This window comes from Trypanosoma theileri (assembly GCF_002087225.1).
Source record: "Trypanosoma theileri isolate Edinburgh chromosome Unknown TM35_Tth_19_V1, whole genome shotgun sequence".
In the NCBI taxonomy this organism is placed as follows: Eukaryota; Euglenozoa; class Kinetoplastea; order Trypanosomatida; family Trypanosomatidae; genus Trypanosoma; species Trypanosoma theileri.
Genome location: NW_021639861.1, coordinates 426,248 through 442,340, shown reverse-complemented (window position 1 = coordinate 442,340; position 16,093 = coordinate 426,248). Strand labels below are relative to the sequence as shown.

At 42.6% G+C, this 16,093-nt stretch overlaps 8 protein-coding genes across 8 annotated transcripts; 5 read left to right on the top strand and 3 right to left on the bottom strand.

Moving 5' to 3' along the window:
* Window positions 1–6,747: 6,747 nt before the first annotated feature.
* On the bottom strand, window positions 6,748–7,233 carry TM35_000192610 (Tbingi protein; the record flags this gene model as incomplete). The annotated part of the gene is made up of 1 exon (XM_029026759.1): window positions 6,748–7,233. One exon carries the CDS (start codon window positions 7,231–7,233, stop codon window positions 6,748–6,750), a length of 486 nt encoding a protein of 161 aa, XP_028882083.1.
* A 1-nt stretch (window position 7,234) lies between these two features.
* TM35_000192600 (Tbingi protein) lies at window positions 7,235–7,618 on the bottom strand (the record flags this gene model as incomplete). The annotated part of the gene is made up of 1 exon (XM_029026758.1): window positions 7,235–7,618. One exon carries the CDS (start codon window positions 7,616–7,618, stop codon window positions 7,235–7,237), a length of 384 nt encoding a protein of 127 aa, XP_028882082.1.
* A 301-nt stretch (window positions 7,619–7,919) lies between these two features.
* Window positions 7,920–8,363, bottom strand: TM35_000192590 (uncharacterized protein; the record flags this gene model as incomplete). The annotated part of the gene is made up of 1 exon (XM_029026757.1): window positions 7,920–8,363. One exon carries the CDS (start codon window positions 8,361–8,363, stop codon window positions 7,920–7,922), a length of 444 nt encoding a protein of 147 aa, XP_028882081.1.
* Window positions 8,364–9,078: 715 nt separating this feature from the next.
* TM35_000192580 (uncharacterized protein) lies at window positions 9,079–9,864 on the top strand (the record flags this gene model as incomplete). Its single annotated transcript, XM_029026756.1, has 1 exon — window positions 9,079–9,864. The coding sequence occupies one exon, from the start codon at window positions 9,079–9,081 to the stop codon at window positions 9,862–9,864; it is 786 nt and encodes a 261-aa protein (XP_028882080.1).
* A 229-nt stretch (window positions 9,865–10,093) lies between these two features.
* TM35_000192570 (uncharacterized protein) lies at window positions 10,094–11,449 on the top strand (the record flags this gene model as incomplete). Its single annotated transcript, XM_029026755.1, has 1 exon — window positions 10,094–11,449. The coding sequence occupies one exon, from the start codon at window positions 10,094–10,096 to the stop codon at window positions 11,447–11,449; it is 1,356 nt and encodes a 451-aa protein (XP_028882079.1).
* Window positions 11,450–11,741: 292 nt separating this feature from the next.
* On the top strand, window positions 11,742–12,407 carry TM35_000192560 (I/6 autoantigen; the record flags this gene model as incomplete). The annotated part of the gene is made up of 1 exon (XM_029026754.1): window positions 11,742–12,407. One exon carries the CDS (start codon window positions 11,742–11,744, stop codon window positions 12,405–12,407), a length of 666 nt encoding a protein of 221 aa, XP_028882078.1.
* Window positions 12,408–12,965: 558 nt separating this feature from the next.
* On the top strand, window positions 12,966–13,661 carry TM35_000192550 (cyclophilin; the record flags this gene model as incomplete). Its single annotated transcript, XM_029026753.1, has 1 exon — window positions 12,966–13,661. One exon carries the CDS (start codon window positions 12,966–12,968, stop codon window positions 13,659–13,661), a length of 696 nt encoding a protein of 231 aa, XP_028882077.1.
* Window positions 13,662–13,871: 210 nt separating this feature from the next.
* Window positions 13,872–15,173, top strand: TM35_000192540 (uncharacterized protein; the record flags this gene model as incomplete). Its single annotated transcript, XM_029026752.1, has 1 exon — window positions 13,872–15,173. The coding sequence occupies one exon, from the start codon at window positions 13,872–13,874 to the stop codon at window positions 15,171–15,173; it is 1,302 nt and encodes a 433-aa protein (XP_028882076.1).
* Between the last annotated feature and the right edge of the window lie 920 nt (window positions 15,174–16,093).

The window sequence follows — 16,093 nt, the reverse complement described above, 5'->3', positions numbered from 1 at the left end:
AAAAAGAAAGTTCCTGAATATGCGACGCCAACGATAGTCGAAAACAGGATTTTACCCCATTTATAGGAGAATAGGGGAAACACAAGAATTCAAGGGAATCCACTTATGTACAGGGGCGCTGCCTTGGTTGTGTCGTTCAAAAAATATCTTGGAATTGGCAAGAATTTACATAAAGGAAGTAATGAAAGGGAACTAATATCCGTAGAGAGAAACGGAATCGAGCAAAAAATGAAACATATTCACCTTTACGGTGGTTCACCCTTCTTGAGAAGCTCATTTCACTTTCCTGACGGCTCGGCGTGTAACTCAAAAACTCAGACGTAGAAGAGGTTAGTGTTCATACCTTGAGCTTTTGGCGGTTCCTGTGCGGCCAAAGCCCGAGGAAGGAGAACGCCGAGAAGATCAGCGGATGATCTTTAAAACGCCTGCCACTGCCTGTGGGCACGAAAGGGCACCTATTTGCAGATAAAAACAAAAACTTCTGCCCATGAAAAGATTGGCTTCATCTGAAAAGGCCCTGCAAAACCAGTAGAAGAAGTTAAATAGCATCTTTTAGGCGGCAAGATGAATTTTTAAAGCAGAAATTGTGGAATTCACGGTGACATCGCTGCGAGGATTCCAACGGCACTACCGTGGCAGCAGCGGCCGGCTATATTTTTTTCTCCTGGAAGATGCGTTGATGCGTAACCGAAAAACGTATCGCAGCGCACAGCTGACAGTCGCCTCATGCTGCGGAAAACCTTTTTACCAGAATACCTTGGGTAACAATCAAAAGCACCTCCGCCAAAGCGGCTCTTGGCAAATTACAGCGGGGCGGCAGTCTGAAGAAAAATCATGACAGCAGAATGTCAAGAATTAAAGTATAAAATAAAACGCAAATATTACAAAAAACTTAATTTAAAAAAAGTTCCTTTTAATCCCATTAACACTGCAGAGGGGCAGCTTGCTTCAGAGAGCGAGGGCGCCCTTTTTCACAGAGACCCTTTGCCGGCAACAGCGGTCGAGGCCCGCGCGGGCGCACTGAAGTTGCTGAATTGGCGTCGCGCCAAAAGAGAATAAACGAACAGAAAAAAAAAAAAAGCAACATTGAGCGACTGTAATGGAAGAATTTGCGCGACGATGATGCGGACTAAATTCATCAGGGCCATATGCCACGCCACCCCGAAGCCACGGCTGAGGCAGCGGTCTTATTTTTCCTTAAGTGCTTCTTCTTGCACGCGGTTCTGTGGGAATAAATGGGGTAGAAGAACACCTAAGGTTGTGAGACGTAAACCTGTACAAGAATAAAGCGCCTACGCGTTTAATTGCCAGGGTGACTTTAGTATTTGCGTGCTGGTGTCTAATTGGCATTTTCTTCTTTCCTCGTGCAGTTCCGCAATTGCCGCTCTATCGAACCATGTGTCGGCAACCCCGCCCCACCCTTCGCGAGGGACGCCGTTTTACAAATATAGCTCTTTCTATTACTTATTATTTTCACAGCCTGGCCCGTGTTTTGTTTATAGCTTCAGTTTAGCGGAAGATATGCTGGAGAATTATATATTTTTTATTTTTTCCAATGGGGCAATGGGATTAACCTAAAGCTGGCGCAACTTGCCCGGCGCTTATTGCATTGCTTAAATCAATCCAAGCGAACCACAGTGTTTACTATGGAGAAGTACGAAACCACTATAAACTCTAATAAAAAAATCCAGACCTTGCAAAAAAAGAAAAAAAAACTTATACTATACCACGATTAAGGAGTAGGGGTTTGGTGCTTTTTGGCAGTTGCGAGAAATATCTGGGAAGGTAAAATTCTCAATGTTTTTTTTTTTTTCAGAATCACACAGAGTATTTTCTTGATTTCCGTTACAGCAACTTTATCTTTTGTGTGTGTCCGAGGTTTTGGCGCAATTTTTTTTTTAAGATTTTGAAACAATAATGTTAATGAGCAATGTTCGTTGACGTGGAGCGCATCGGATCCATGATGCGGAATTATCGGAAATTACTTTATATGGAGTAAATCCCTTCGTGATGATGCGCCGCCTTATCAAGATGCCAAAGTTAATTACCTGATTCTATTCAGCGAAACCAAAGGCAATCACCAGTCTTTTGAAAGGGGGTGGTCTCCTTCAAAAAAAAAAAAAAAAATCCCCAAATTGACTTTATTTTAATACATGTCTTCTAGGGCTCTCATTTCGTTGGCGGTGTTATACTTTCAAGAGGTGGTGGCAAGATCTATTACTTCGCATTCTTCGGGGAGGCCTTGGGCCAGTAAACTTTCTCTTCTGGAGGGCTTTTTGGGGTTCATAAGCTAAAACGTCATGCGGCACTGGGGCCAGCCCTGCCGTTCACACGGAAAACTTTATCCAGGAAGACCCTGGGGCGCGCATCGGCATGCCATCGGCAGCAGTTTCTTTTACATATTTCACCTCAGTGTGAATGCTGCTAGAGAGAGAGATAGTCAGGGATCCTAAAATAGCAACAACCTTCTTCTCCCATGGCAGAATTGGATTTGGCCGCTAAGGAGACCCAGAGGGGCGAAAGAAACCGATTCTCCCGCTCCCCCCCCCCCGCGAGAAGCACAGCAACCCCTTTCCCAGCGCGCAGCGGTAAAGAATAATAATGAAACAAAGAATAATAATAATAATAATAATAATAATAATAATAATAATAATAATAATAATGAGCGCGTGCGTGTGCGTATGCGTCTGTTGATGCCCGCGCCGTTGGGGGAACACCCATAAAGATGCGAGCCAAAAAAAAAAAAAAACAAAGTGAATCCAATGAGCAACAGTTTCCAAAAACAGCAGACAATAGCACTACTAAGCCCCATAAGTCCGTGCGCGTGCAAATTGGCCAATGTATTCATTTCAGTGGATATTTCTAGGATTTCCTTTGCAACCCCAATGGGTTAAACCGTCAAGGTTTCGCGTTCATATTACCTTGCTATTGGTCTTCGCCCGTTCGGAAAGGCATTGCGAAACGAATTTGGTTTGGAAAACAAAACTTCGTAAGGGGAGGTCTGGGGATTCGAAGTTCGATTCCAGTTTTCTTGCGACGGTAAGGCTCGGTATTGTTTGATTTAATGGGATGTAGCAAACAGTTGAAAAAGAACCCACCCCCATTGTCCAGAAGGGCGGCATATGGTTGCAACCTCTATAGTGTAGAAAAAACTTCTCGCATCATGGGGGTTGCTCTGTTAGTGAAATTTGAAACAGATTTATCGCTTTTAATTGACTTATGCATAATCAAAAACCACTACTAACAAAAAAAAAAAAAACGGATTCGGACCACTCAACCGAGAACTAATAAGTCTTTATACTGTTTAACAAGGTTATGGCCCACAAGTGAAAGAAGAATAATACGGCACGATATCATAGGCAGCAAAAGAAGCTTTGAGAAGATCAAAATATAGGGAATGTGCTAAACAAAAATAGGGGAAGGATGATGTGACAAACGTTGACCGAAAATTCAAATTTTTTTTAACCTTTTGAAAAACCGAGGCGTCTCAAAAAAATAGACGGTGTACATAGGAATGTTAACATAAGCAATTTCGCTCTTATTATAGAGAAAAATATCGATTGCAGAGAGTCTTATTCTAAATACAGGGTATTTTTCGTTCGGGACAGACATTTTGTTATAACCTCCCGGTGCTAGTGGCGAGGGAAACGGCGAAAGATGGGTTATTTTATTTCCCGCCCACATGAGCCGATAAGGATTAAACAAAACATTAGCGATATCCTAGATTAATATCGGCTTACCAGAGGTGGTATGCTTAAAATAAATCTTTCGAACCTTGAAAAACAGACCACCAACACTACAAAAGCTTTAAAGGGCACCTTCGCCGCCGCGCGGGGGCGCGAAATATCTTCGGCAAATGGGCGGGTCAGCAAATTCAAAGGAAACACCCCCTCAGGGTTTCTGAAAGTTCAGGCTATAAATTATCCCATGGGGGCGTCTCGTTTTCGTTACCGCCGCGAAAAGGGGGTCCTGGCAACGCGTTGGGGGAGGCGGGGTGGGAACAACCAGAAGCAACACAGGAGTATTTAGCAAAGCGGTTGTGGTAAGGTTTGCTCTACCGGAAGTTCCTTTGGCGAATGGCTAGTGTTTGCGTACTTGGGTTGTTTAAATAAAATGGCACCCTTCCAGTTTCTGTCCGTTGCAAAGCAACAGTTTCACCCGCAAAGGGTGGCAAACCAAATCCCGGCAAAATCATTTCCAAGAGCCACCGCAACGAATAGAGGGTTAGCTCCTTAGAACTTCCGGCGGTTGTTCCGAATCACAATTGCATGTTGGAAGCGTGAGCGCAGCAACCCCTTTCATGCGCGCAGGCGGCTAGGGTGTTTTCTCTGTTTTTCTTTGCAGCGCACAGGCGCCTGCCGTATTGGTATACCCCAGCTTGTTCAGCATTATTCAGGACTAATTGGGAGTGAAGAAAACAGTCTACTGAAGGCGTTTTTTTCCACATCTCCCTCGCAAACCCTCGCTGTCTTTGCTCTTTGCCATATCTGTTTTCCTTAAAACCTATATAGGAAAAAAAAAAAATCGGCGGAGTTTCTTTGGGAACCTTTTGCCATTATTATGCTCGAATCTCCTAATCCCAGAAAACCCTACCAACCCCAGCTTCTTCAGGCAGAAATGTGTCTGAAAGAGCATTTCCTTTCCCCATTATCTTCATCACAGGCGACATGCCAAAGTTAATTTGGAGAAGACCGTCCCAGTGCAAATGAGGCGGCTGCAGCCCTCAGTGTCGCAGAGCCTCTGCGGGTAAGAACAACTAGGAGCACACAGAAGACCGCATTGGAAATCAAGAAAACGGATATTGGAAGTATTGTCAGCCGATGGCCGTTCCAAATTTGCGAATTAGAGGTTGTGCCTCGCAACAAAGCTTTGCATATTCTGAGAAAAAACGATATAGTTACCTGTATGTGTCAGCGAAAAAGCCTCTGGGGCACGCGGGCTCTCGGTCTGAGGTTGGATTGGAAGCAGTTTCCATGATACACCAGCTGCATTTCCATGTGCCGAGATTCCTTTCCTAAACCATCTTGATAGTATGTAAAAACCTCGGTCGGCATTTACCCCCATCAAAAGGCTGTTTCACTACGCAATTTCGCATGATTTCATTCGAAAGTAACCCAGCCCATGCATCAAATCAGGCAGAGATGCACATCAGAAGAAGGAGCGCTTCAGGAGAAATAAGACCGCTGCCTCAGCAGTGGCTTCGGGGTGGCATGGCATATGGCCCTGATGAATTTAGTCCGCATCATCGTAGCGCACATTCTTCCATTACAGTCGCTCAATGTTGCTTTTTTTTTTTTTCTGTTCGTTTATTCTCTTTTGGCGCGACGCCAATTCAGCAACTTCAGTGCGCCCGCGCGGGCCTCGACCGCTGTTGCCGGCAAAGGGTCTCTGTGAAAAAGGGCGCCCTCGCTCTCTGAAGCAAACTGCCCCTCTGCAGTGTTAATGGCGTTAAAAGGAACTTTTTTGAGAGGTGACCATAGGAAAGGTCCCACCTTGTTCTATTCGATTAGTAAATGGGATAATTTGTTTCTCTCTTGTGTCTGAAAAAACATGCATATCAAAGCGGCCGTGGCGACAGAAATACGGAAATTGTTTTCATGACTCTAATGATTGATCTGTAAAAATGTGTTTGCAACTGTTGTGGGAAGTAATGGCACAACTGCATTCTCGTTTTATTTTTCCCCAGAAAACGGCACATGTTTGAGTTATCATGTAGATGGTGTTTTAACTGAAAATGGGGAACTATTTCTGCATTTTGACAGAGGAAGAAAAATGAACATAGAAACGTTACGGGGCTCCATGATCTCTTTCACTGCGCACCGCCTCACCCCACCAACACAAAAAAAAAACACCTTCGGGATTAAGTTCGGCAAACGAAGTTAGCAAAGTTCCTGCTCCGACCCACGGTCCGAACGATGCGACGTTGGTATAGGGGACAATCGAATTGCAAAACAGATTTTGGTAGAAGGCATTGGTCGAAGGGGGTCAATAATGAGAAGATTTATCAAGTTTACCGAGAAAACGACGTCCTGATGCCTCTAGAAAAAACTATTCTTTTTTTTTTTCTTCTTTTTGTCTTTATGGATATTACTCCAATGGTACGGCTATCAACCGTACACCGTAGAGCACCCAATTACTGACTCACGAGTGGCTCCGAAGAAGGAGAAAATCCCTTCATTTTATGGGATCCTCAAGCTCTTGTAATATGATTTTTGTTGTAGCCCGTTCCCAAACGAGAGAACCAGTCTACGAGAAATCTGATCGAGTAAACCCTACCAGATCTCTCTACTCCCACTGTTCTTACCCAGAACCCGTCCTCTAGTCTCCTTTTGTTATTATTTTTGTTATTTTTGGGTTTTTTTTAATACATTGGCCTCAACGAACTCCTATTTATTGTGTTCCTTCTTTGGTGGGTGGCAGGCGCCTTGAGCTTACTCTTCTATCAGGGTTTCCATATTCGAGCTCGTCACTGATTTTAGAGAGGTGGGGAGGTAGGCTGCGTAGGGATTCTTGGTTGTGAAGTCTGTGGCATAGCGTAGTTCCGCTCCACCGCAATAAGGAACTGTGCTAACCGCTTAGAAAAACATGATTTCATCAGGGGTACATCATCAACTATCGCAAATTGGACTCGCAGTGGATGAAGAGCGGGGCAACTCAGGAGGTGCAGAGCTGTTTCTTCGCATTCGTCGCGTTGGCGGGTGTGCGCGCGAGTAGGTTGATACCCGTGTCGTGACATTCGGTGTAGAGTTAGGCCTGGCTTACTAATACACATTGACGACCGCATGAGGGGCAGACTAACGCCGGAAGGTCTCGTGTTTTCGTTGTCTTGTATTGCCCATTGGTGGAATTCGTTTTTTGTGGCATACCTTGTCCTTCATGGAATTTTCTGCAGTGTATTACGAGGGAGTCTAGATGTGCGTAGAACTTCTGGCATACTCCGCGTTGAACTTTCTCTTTGTCTTCACGCTCCGGTGGCGACGTATCTCGCTGGCGTTTCTTATTGCGTGGAAACGTTACTTGTATTGTTGCTGGCAAAATTGGGGTTCCAGGTGGATGTTTAAACTTTTTGTGGCAGGTGAGAGCTCCAATGTTGCCGAAGTCGCGTAGGCAAATTTCGCAGCGTAGTGAAGCAAGTTGAGGGATGAGTTGGGTACGAGGTGCGTCTTTCGTGGGGTTCTCAGGATGGATCGCTCTAATATGGGATTTGAGGCCTGTTTTAGAGCGCGTTGCCATATCACATTTCTCGCAAGGGAACGCTCAAAAGCATGTCTAGCTGCAAAGTTGTGTATGATCTCCCCGGAGGGAAGAGTATGCTGACGTCACTGTTAGCGCCAGACCTTCTGACATTTTGGATCGTTGCATGAGCATGCTCAATGCTTGGAACTACGGTGAGTCCTACTTCTACTGGCAGATCTTCACGCACAAGAATCGAAACGCTGCCTCTTTTAGAGGGGTGGAGCGCTCTATGATGTCGGTAACCAGCGATTGTGAAACTCGACACTTCCGCAGAAGATAGTTTCGTCTCGCTTAGAAGGCAGAATGTCACATTCTCCTCAACAAGGGTTTTGTGGAGAGCAAGCCTCTTGGCCTGGATAAGCCCAGCTGAGTTCCATTGCATTCCTCGCAGTGAAGGGCCGGGATTTTCCTCTACACCACCACTCAGCAGTAACCTGGTGCGGGTGATACTGCTGATAGCACGTCGACACGTGCCCCAGGACCTTCTTGGATATATTTCTGCCCCAGCACGACGCGGCTGGTCCCGGTGCTGTATAACGCCGTAGCCTAAGGGCCAACGGGTCTTCCAAAAAGAAAAACGTCGCTGGCTCTTGGCTTCCTCCGGCAATACAAAGCACTAGACCTTGGCACCACGTTGAGGTGACCGGTGTTACGAAGGTCATCGTAGTTTATGATGTTAATTTCTAGGTGGCAGTGATAAAAAGAAAAACCATCAATATTAATTTAATACGTTTCTTTTTTTCCAGGGGGAAAAGAAAGGCCTGGAGAGAGTGTTTTTTTTCTTTTTTCTTTTGGCCCCCACAAAAATCCACACGAGAGACCCCGGAGGCCGCGGCAATCAAACAAAACGCCATCAGGGAACGCTGCCTTCGCTCTTCGACTTCCGGCTTTGGCGCGGGCACGGGGTCCTCGTTTGGAGCGGTGTCGCCGAAACTTTCCGCAAAACTGGAAGCCCCGGTTTCGGCGAAAATTTCGCCACCTTTCTTAGCGCAAAAAAAAAAAAAAAAAACGATTCGGCCGGCGTTCTTCCGCTCCCCTTTTCTAAACGGCGGTGGGGTCAGGCCCCGCTGCTCGCCCAGTGGGTGGGGTGGGGTGGGTCCCTGGTGTCGGGCGCGGCCGGGCGCCATCCCGGGAAAAAGGGGCTCGGGCAACCCCAGAAACCCCAGCGCCGAGCGCGGGGTTTAACTCGACGATAAAGCGGACCGCCGGGCGCCAGATCACCGGATCGGATCGCCGCTTCGACGAAAAAAAAAAAAAAGTAGTGGGCGTGGTTTTGGGGTGGGGAAAAGTTTTTTTTTTTATTGTCTCCGCGGGGTTCTGGGGCGGTGGCATGGCGGTTGGTGGTGGGCGGTTGGTGGTGGGTGGTTGGTGGTTGTTTTTTTTTTTTTTTTTTACTACTTGGATTGGCTTCTCTCGGGTTTCATGCCTGCTTTCTTCCGTTCGTCCGGCGTCCCTCTAGCAACTGAAAGGCTGGTTTGGTGAAGGGCTGGTTGCTTTCAGTTTTCTCTGCATTATATATTTTTTTAATTTATTGATAAGAAAATGGCGTGTGCCATTTCTCAATCTTCACCCTCTCTTCACAATTCCCCATTCCCAAGGGTGTATTTTCTTTGGATTTTTCTTTCTTCGCGTTTTAACTATGATCTTGTTCATTTTCTGTTGTTCTGTACGATCTCCTGATTAACTTCAGCGCTTCTTTAAACCTTATGTTGTGTGGAATGTAAAAAAAAAAAAAAAAGCAGTATTGATTTTCCCTGATTTTTTTTTTTCTAATGATAAACTTGAAAAGGTTTTTTTTTTTTTTTTGTTCAGAACATTATTTTTTTAACGTTTTGTTGAATAATGTATCGTTTTATTCAAAAAAACTACCGGAATGTCATGACACGGGCATTTTCAGAATTCCCAGAGTCAGTACTAAAAGACGAAAAAATTTCTCAGAAGGTGAGAAGACAGGTTTTACCCCGTTGTCATCGCAAACTATATACACTAACCGTTCGTGAAGAAAATGAGGAAAATATTCGTGATTTTCTTCCCCCCAAACCTATTGTTCCAACCGGGTGGAAACTTGAACATCAATTAAATAGCAATAGATTCGATCTTCGAAAAACGGTTAATATTCGGGATTTTGGGAGAGAGGAATTACATGTTATAGCCTTAATGGAGGTAAAACAGTATGAAGGAACGTATCGCATGGATAATGGAGAACGTGAAGAAGAAGAGTACCTTTTTTTTTCTTTGTTTGTTCAAAAAGAGCGATTTCCAGGAGGGTTGGAGTTTGGGCTGACATCCATAGATATGGAGTTGGTAATGGATTCATTAGCTATTCACAGCAACCAAGAAGATTTAGATGTTGCACGTGATTCCCTTTTATCGACGAGTAACTTGATCGATTCACCTAAAAAACACGGACAAAAGAGAAACTTGGATTGTCGACGAAGAAGGGACAGACGATATCGTGGGCCTATGCTAAATGAATTAGATGATGACTTTTCTGATGAAATTCTTGATTACCTTGATGAAAGAGGTGTAAATAACGGATTTGCGGAGTACATAATGGCACAAGCACATTTTTTTGAGCAAGAGGAATACCTTAATTGGTTGCGTCTCCTGAGACAATTTGCTCAGTAGTATTGTTATTTTTTGTTGTTATTTTGGGATTAATAAGGCATCTGCTACAGATGGTGAACTTGGAACTAAAGGTTCATATACTTATGTACATAAGTTGATATATATATATATATATATATATATCTAATATTTTAAAAATTTGACATTATAGTTTGTAAAAAATTTTTTTTTTCTTTGATTTTTCATATTTTTGAATTTTTGCAACACCATGAAGATAAGATAACTAATTATGTTTTTGCGTAATCGAGGTCTTCACAGTTACCAAAGAGGAGGATGGTGTCCAGGATCAAAACATCAAAAGCATATGTCTATGAACCCGACGTTATATCTCTATCGATTTCCAGGCCCACATGGACCAGGTCCATACACTATGAAGTACTGGTGGACGTTAGGATGTTTTCCAACTGGTAGGGAGGTACCATTTCGTTTGCAGGAATTTTTGTCAACATATAAACAGGAGCATGTTCCAATTGAAGTGGAAGAGTGGCTTCATTATTTTGTAAAAAACCCTGCTTCTGAGCTTATAAATGCCTCTACAGAATTGTTTGACGCTTTAGAAGCTTCTCCAGAAATAGAGGCTACACGTGGTTATAAAGCCATACAACCAAGTGTAGTACCTTTACTCGAACCGATAAAGAAATTTGAGAAACAACTTGGAGTTAAAATATCTCCAGTTGGTGTTCGTGCAGTTATATCTAGTCCTTCGTTAAAAGAACGTTTTCTTGATGATTTATATGAGTACAGGGAATTAATTCGAACAGAAGGGAGTACCCCTCACCGACGTCTGGCTAAAAAAAATTTTGATGATGCACTTCCTATATCTGAAGAAGAAAAATTACACATTGAAGGAGGGGAATTTGATTCTATTGGAAAGGAACTAGGTAATTTTGTAGGTGATATTGTTTCTCCTCCAGAATGTACAGCTGCTGATGAAAAAAAATTAATTCAGTTATTCACAACCGTTTCCGAAGGCTGTATAAGTAGTGGACACTACGATGAAGCTACTTCTATGCTTGCAGGTGCCTTAATGTTTTGCCATGATGCAGATACAGAGGCTGTTGCTCATGCAAATTTGGCAGTAGGGTTTCTATTAAATGGCGAATTCAAAGAAGCAGAGTTTAATGGTAGAGAAGCGGCACTCTTACAACCAAAACCGAAATTAAATTCTTCTGGTGGAGCTAGAGGTTATGCGGCATGGGCTACTGCTGTTGCATACCAAGATGACTTTGAGAAAGCGGAATCTATAGTACAGGATGCACTTCGTATACATGAAGATGACGAATTACTAAAACAACTCTCTGCACAAATTCGAGAGTTACGTACCACACAAAAATTACTTTCTTCGAATGGAGAAGTTCCTTATTCTTTGAGAGGAAGTAAAATACATATGCCTTCACAAAGATCACGGGCTCTTGCTACCGGTAATGGAAAAGGGTTTGATAACGAATTTGATTGGATAGTTTTTAATAACAAATTATATCCAAGCAAAATGAATCCAACAACAAATGAAATGGGATCTGTATTCCGTCGCGTAGGTAACTTGGGTTTATTTATTTCTACTTCAATGTCCATGGAACGAATCTGATGTTATCGGAGAATGGTCCACCAGTTACAGTAAGATGATATTCATGATGTTTACATAATGGTTTCCTGAGATTGGCGTGCTTTTTATTAATATTTTAAAATAATTCTTTTTTTTTTTTATTTTATTATTATTATTATTATTATTATTATTATTATTTTATTTTTATTATTATTTTTATTTTATTATTATTTTTTTCGTTTTTATTTTTTTTTTCTTCTATTCCTTAAAAAAAAAATCATTTTCTATGTCTCCGCTTCTGGGATAGGTTTATTTTCTCGTACATTTAAGATCTATGCCTCTTTCTGCTGTTGAAGCTTTTGAAAAGCGTCAATTGACACGTGACGATGGTGAGAAGGTCGTTCCACCGTCTCTAGCCCTCGTCGCTGCACTTGAGTCTGGATACCGGTTTAAACTTTCTACCATGGAAGAGGCGGCGGTCTCTGGGAAATATCCTGGATTATTGACAAAAGATGAGTTTCTCTCACTTTGCGAGAAAAACCCTGATAACTGTCTTGATTCAGAAGCGATGGCTAAACACATTTCTGTGCTTGCACCAAATGGTTTGGTTACTCGTGCTTCCCTTCAAGAGGCTGCAGCAAAGACAGGATCAAGTGAAGATGCTCTTACCAATGATGAGATTGACGCTCTTTTTGATGTTCTAGATGAGAACAACACCGGATCTATTTCAGCTGAAGTGCTTATGGGAGCAATCTATGGACAACAAGGAAGGGAGGCTTTAACGAAGCAGAGGAAGGAGTATGCGAGAGCCAAAGAAGAAGCAGAAAAGGAGGCAGCGGCCAAGGAGCAAGCAGCCAAAGAGGCGGCAGAAAAGGAGGCAGCGGCCAAGGAGGCAGCAGCCAAAGCGGCAGCAGAGAAGGAGGCAGCTTCCAAGCCTGCCGCTGCTCCGAAGGCCGAAGCTCCAGCTGCCAAGAAACAGAAGACAATGTGTGGATGTTGAGAAAGAAAGGAAAAACTGCTCTGAATCTGATTCACTGTATTTGTTGAGGAAAAAAAAGGAAAAACAAGCTAATGCGTGGTTTGACAAGGGTGACATACCTTTTTTTCCATTGGTCGAACAAGGGCTCTTTTTTTTTTTTTTACAAACCTCTTACTTTGCTCGCTTCAGGGGCAATTAGAAAAAAAAAAACTATATATATCTATATCTATTTCTGTATGTATGTCTGGGTAGGGCAGGGGAACAACAGCGAAAAGAAAGGAAAGAGAGACACGAAAACATCAAAACTCTAAAAAAAGAGAAGAATGAATGGAAAGAAAGAGAATCATCTTCACCTTTTCCTTTAGGACTTAATTCTATGACTTTTCTTTTTTTTTCCCTCTTTCCTTGATTTTTTTTTTTTTTTTTGGAGGTGATGCATTTTTATAATCATCTCTTCTGTACCTGACTTTTTTCTTATTTTTTTCCTCTAAAAGAAAATAATTGCAGGGAATATACATAGTGAAGGAGAGAGAGAGAGTGTGTGTGTGTGATAGGGTAACTTTCTCTTCTATACAACTTATGATACGCTGGACACGTGTAGTGCAAAGAGCCCACCGAGGTGGACTACACGCTTTTATGCCTTATCCTTCGAATACTTCGAATCCGGTTGTGTTTTTTGATATTACAGTTGAAGGAGATGCGCTGGGGCGAGTGTCTCTAGAACTGTTTCATGACACTGTGCCTAAAACTACAGAGAACTTTCGTTCCCTTTGTACTGGTGAACGTGGTCATGCTCAGTGCCCGTTATATTATAAGGGAATACCATTTCACAGAATTATTCCTGGATTTATCGTGCAGGGTGGTGACATCCTAAGTAAGGATGGTCGTGGTAATGTTAGCGTCTTCGGGTTCCCTTTTCCTGATGAAAGTTTTGACGGGAAAGCAAGTAAGAATCTTCCTGGAACAGTGGCTATGGCTCACAGCGGTCCGAACCAAAATGGTTCTCAATTCTTTTTTAATTTAGGTCGAAACGAGCATTTAGATGGGAAGTTTGTTGTTTGTGGACAGGTATTAGAAGGATGGGATGTGATAAGTAAAGTAGCTGCACTATGTGGTTCGCGTTGTGGTACACCTGTAAGTCGTGCTTGGATTACAGATTGTGGGCAAAGTAGTGGTGTAAAGCTTGAGGAGACAGAGGAGGCTCTATCTGGGGAGAGGACCTTACATACAATGCCTGGGAAAGAAGTTCTTGATCTTATATCTCCACGGTATTAGGTCAAATTTCTTGAAATCTTTTTCACTTACTTTCTCTTACCTTGTTTAAAATACTATTACTATTATTATTAATTTTGGGGAGGGGTTTATGTTGTTTCTTATGTTTTCAAAATCTAATGATTACAGAAATATTTTTATGATTTTCTTTCTCTTCTATTTTCTTTGTTTCTCTCACTATAGTTTGTGATTTCCTGCCTTTGCAAGCTGAGAATGAGCAGAAGATCTACACGGACCGAACGAAGGCTACGCTCAATCCGGGTCGACGTCGGAAATGCTGAAGCATTTACCACCAGATCAAGGAGAGTTTCTGGCCGGTTAACGAAAAGTGAGGTGGGTTCTTTGATGCTTCTTCTTGCTGCCGACGCTGTGTTAGAAGACGGAAGGGAGGAACGTGATATGTTAAGCACTGAACGTCTCGCGTTAAAGATGGGTCTTCTAAATATGAATCATGCTCCTCTCGGATCTCCTGAATTGCCTAAGAATTTCTCAGATGTGGATGGTAGTGCGTCTTCTGCTGGAGATTCTGACAGTGTCGTCGAAAGGGCTATCAATCCTTCGCAAGCCGATGAGGAATACACAAACGTCCCCACGCATCCTTTTCTGATTGAACACATCCTTCTTAATGTGATGGAGTTTTTGCCGTGGGAAAGTTTACTACGTACACGGGGTGTAAACAAGTTTTTCTTTCGCTTGTCATTATCCTTCTTGAGTGTATGCCGACCGCCACGCAGTACAACACCAGCTCTATTCATTCCGTGTCATGAGGATCTGTTGATGAATGAAGATATTATTGAGGCGCAGTTATCATCTGCACGTGGTTCGTGGGTGTGCTCTGAGTGCGGAATGTTGGTAAACCTTCGTACCTCGCGCCTTAAGCCTTGCTGTCAAAATTCACGCCCTGAGGGACAGCGAATGTTTATTGGTCAACTTCGACGTGATGGTACTGTCCCAATGGTAAAGTGGCTCATGTCAACAGTTTTGCAGGTGCCATCTGATGCTCTTATTTCAGTGGAGAACCATCGTAACAAGACTTCTAATCGAGGAAAAGGCTGTGCCTGGGTGACGCTACGGGAGTCTGCAGTATCCAGTCTCCTGAAATACCATCATCGTATTTTCTTCGATAGTGTGCGGGGTGTTGAAGGTGTTTGGGTGGTGCCATCTCATTCTCGTGAAATGTTGGCCACCGTCGCCAGTGTGCGAGGATCAATGCCGGATCGAGCAAAACACATGCCACGCAACACACTTGTTGTGGAGATGCCACTCTCAGTGTTATCACCGGTCCCACCCCCACCACGACCTGCAATTCCAATTGACAGAATGAATATGATTTCACTGACACCACCACCACTACTACCACTGCCAATGCCACTGCCACCAACATCGTCAATGTCACCGCCGCCTTATGATGTTTCGTCGATGTTGAACCAACGGAGTGGCCCTAAACCGCGAGGACCATGGAGGCATGACCCCTACTCCTTTTCATTGATTATTTCCCCTCAGTTTCATTATTAAGAATATATACTTTGTATCCAAATACGTTATGTACAGGAGGGATGTTATACAAGAAAAATCCCCTCACTTGGTTACCCCTTCCTCCCCCCCCCCTCCACCCCTTTCGGAGATTATGAAAAAAGTAGAAAAAAGAAAAAAAAATGATAATACAAGAGAAATAGTCTAGCCTATTTACTGAATAGGTGTTTCAATTGTAGATTGGATGACGTAAAGACCCAACCCGTATTATATACAACAAATTATGTAAAAAAAAAAAAGTCAAAAAATGGTGAATATAGAGTAAAATAACATGTACCAATAAACCACAAGTGAAAGAGAATGAAGATTTAAAGGAATGACATACACAAAAATGAAAAAGTTATATATTCACATTTTGTAGGAGTGTGCGATTCAGTGCATGAAATGTTGTAGATATGGGAGGGTCTAAGTCAAGATAGGGAGTGCGAGGAAACAATTTTTTTTTTTTTTTTTCTAAACCCTATACGCAACTCTTTTTTTAATTGGAGGGTTCAGGAAGATGCGAAATCATTATTGGAAGTAAGATTTATACACCGAATGAAAAAGAAAGATAATTAATTTTATACTAGGGAAAAATAGGGTGTGTATAAGTCTGTGTGTCTCTCTTGAAGGGGAACAGTCCCAATATTGCAATTCCATCTATACCACATTGCCATCCCTCTCTTCCCCTCCCTCTGGGAACTCAGCTTACGTTCTTCATACAAATGTGGAGAAAAAAAATGAAAAAATAATATAGCATACTTTTTGCGTACATATATAAGCTCATACATATAAATACACTATATATATTTATATATCTTTTTCTTTTGTATGTGTGTATGGTATGTGTTCATGCTTTGTCTTTTTCTATAACATTTTATACAACATGGTATATATGGAAAAATAATTTTTTTTTTTTTTTT